This window comes from Piliocolobus tephrosceles, chromosome 21, assembly GCF_002776525.5.
Source record: "Piliocolobus tephrosceles isolate RC106 chromosome 21, ASM277652v3, whole genome shotgun sequence".
Lineage (NCBI taxonomy): Eukaryota > Metazoa > Chordata > Mammalia > Primates > Cercopithecidae > Piliocolobus > Piliocolobus tephrosceles.
This window is the reverse complement of record NC_045454.1, coordinates 31,210,152-31,211,436: the sequence shown is the minus strand read 5'-3', so window position 1 is coordinate 31,211,436 and position 1,285 is coordinate 31,210,152. Positions and strand designations below refer to the sequence as shown.

General features: G+C 37.0%; 1 protein-coding gene across 2 annotated transcripts in view; it reads right to left on the bottom strand.

Annotated features, from left to right (window-relative positions):
• Positions 1–936: 936 nt before the first annotated feature.
• LOC111524840 (zinc finger protein 676-like) overlaps positions 937–1,285 on the bottom strand; it is an 18,534-nt gene continuing 18,185 nt past the window's right edge. For both annotated transcript variants that reach the window (XM_026448193.1, XM_026448195.1), the window contains one exon: positions 937–1,203. In XM_026448193.1, the coding sequence (XP_026303978.1) occupies positions 937–1,203 (267 nt within the window). The remainder of the gene's footprint in view (positions 1,204–1,285) is intronic.

Genomic DNA, 1,285 nt, shown 5'->3' with positions numbered 1-1,285 from the left:
TTAATGCTTTTATTTAGTATGAACTCTCTGATGTTTAATCAGATGTGAGAAGATATTAGTGGCATTCACAATTTTTGTTTTCCAGACAGAGTTGCCCAGGCTAGTATAAATGCTTTCCTTTGCAATAAGGCATGAGCATTGGTTAAATGTTTTGCCACATTGATTATTCTAGCAGTTTTCTCCAGTATGAGTTATTTTACCTACAATCAAGCGTGACAGCCATTTAAAGGCCTTATCACATTCTTCACATTCCTAGGATTTCTCATTGGTATGATTTCTTTTATATTCAGAAAAGTCTTGAGGTGTTGCCAAAAGCATTGTCACATCTTTCAGGTTTGTAGCATCTCTCTCGTGTATGAATTAGCTTATGTCTGTTAAGAATTGAGGATCTATTCAAGGCTTTCCCACATTCTTCACATGTGTATGGTTTCTCTACAGTGTAAGTTGTCTTATATGTAGTAAGCCTTAAGGACTGGTTAAAGGCTTTGCCACATTCCACACAATTGTAGGAATTCCCTCCAGTATGAATATGTGGATGTTTAGTAAGGATTGAGGAACAGTGGAAAGGATTGCCACATTCTTCATATTTGTAAGGTTTCTCTCCAGTATGAATTCTCCTGTGTTTAGTAAGGCTTGAGGACCAGTTGAAGGCTTTGCCACATTCTTCACATTCGTAGGGTTTCTATCTGGTATGAATTACCTTGTGTTTAGTAAGGACTGAGAACTTACTAAAGGCTTTGCCACATTCTTCACATTGTAGGGTTTCTCTTAAGTATGAATTATCTTATGTTTAGAAAGGATTGAGAACACACTAAAGCATTTGTCACATTCTTCACATTTGTAGGGTTTCTCTCCAGTATGAATTTTCTTGTGATAACTAAGGGTTGAGAACCAGTTAAAGGCTTTGCCACATTCTTCACATTTGTAGGGTTTCTGTCAAGCATGAATTCTCTTGTGTTTACTAAGGCTTGAGGGCCAGCTGAAGGCTTTGCCACATTCTTCACATTTGTAGGGTTTCTCTCCAGTATGAATTTTCTTATGTTTAGTAAAGATTGAGAACGTACTAAAGCCTTTGCCACATTCTTCACATTTGTAGGGTTTCTCTCCAGTATGAATTACCTTATGTTTAGTAAGGATTGAGAACATACTAAAGCCTTTGCCACATTCTTCACATTTATAGGGTTTCTCTCCAGCATGAATTTTCTTATGATAACTAAGGGTTGAGGGCCAGTTATAGGCTTTGCCACATTCTTCACATTTGTAGAGTTTCTCTCCAGTATGAATT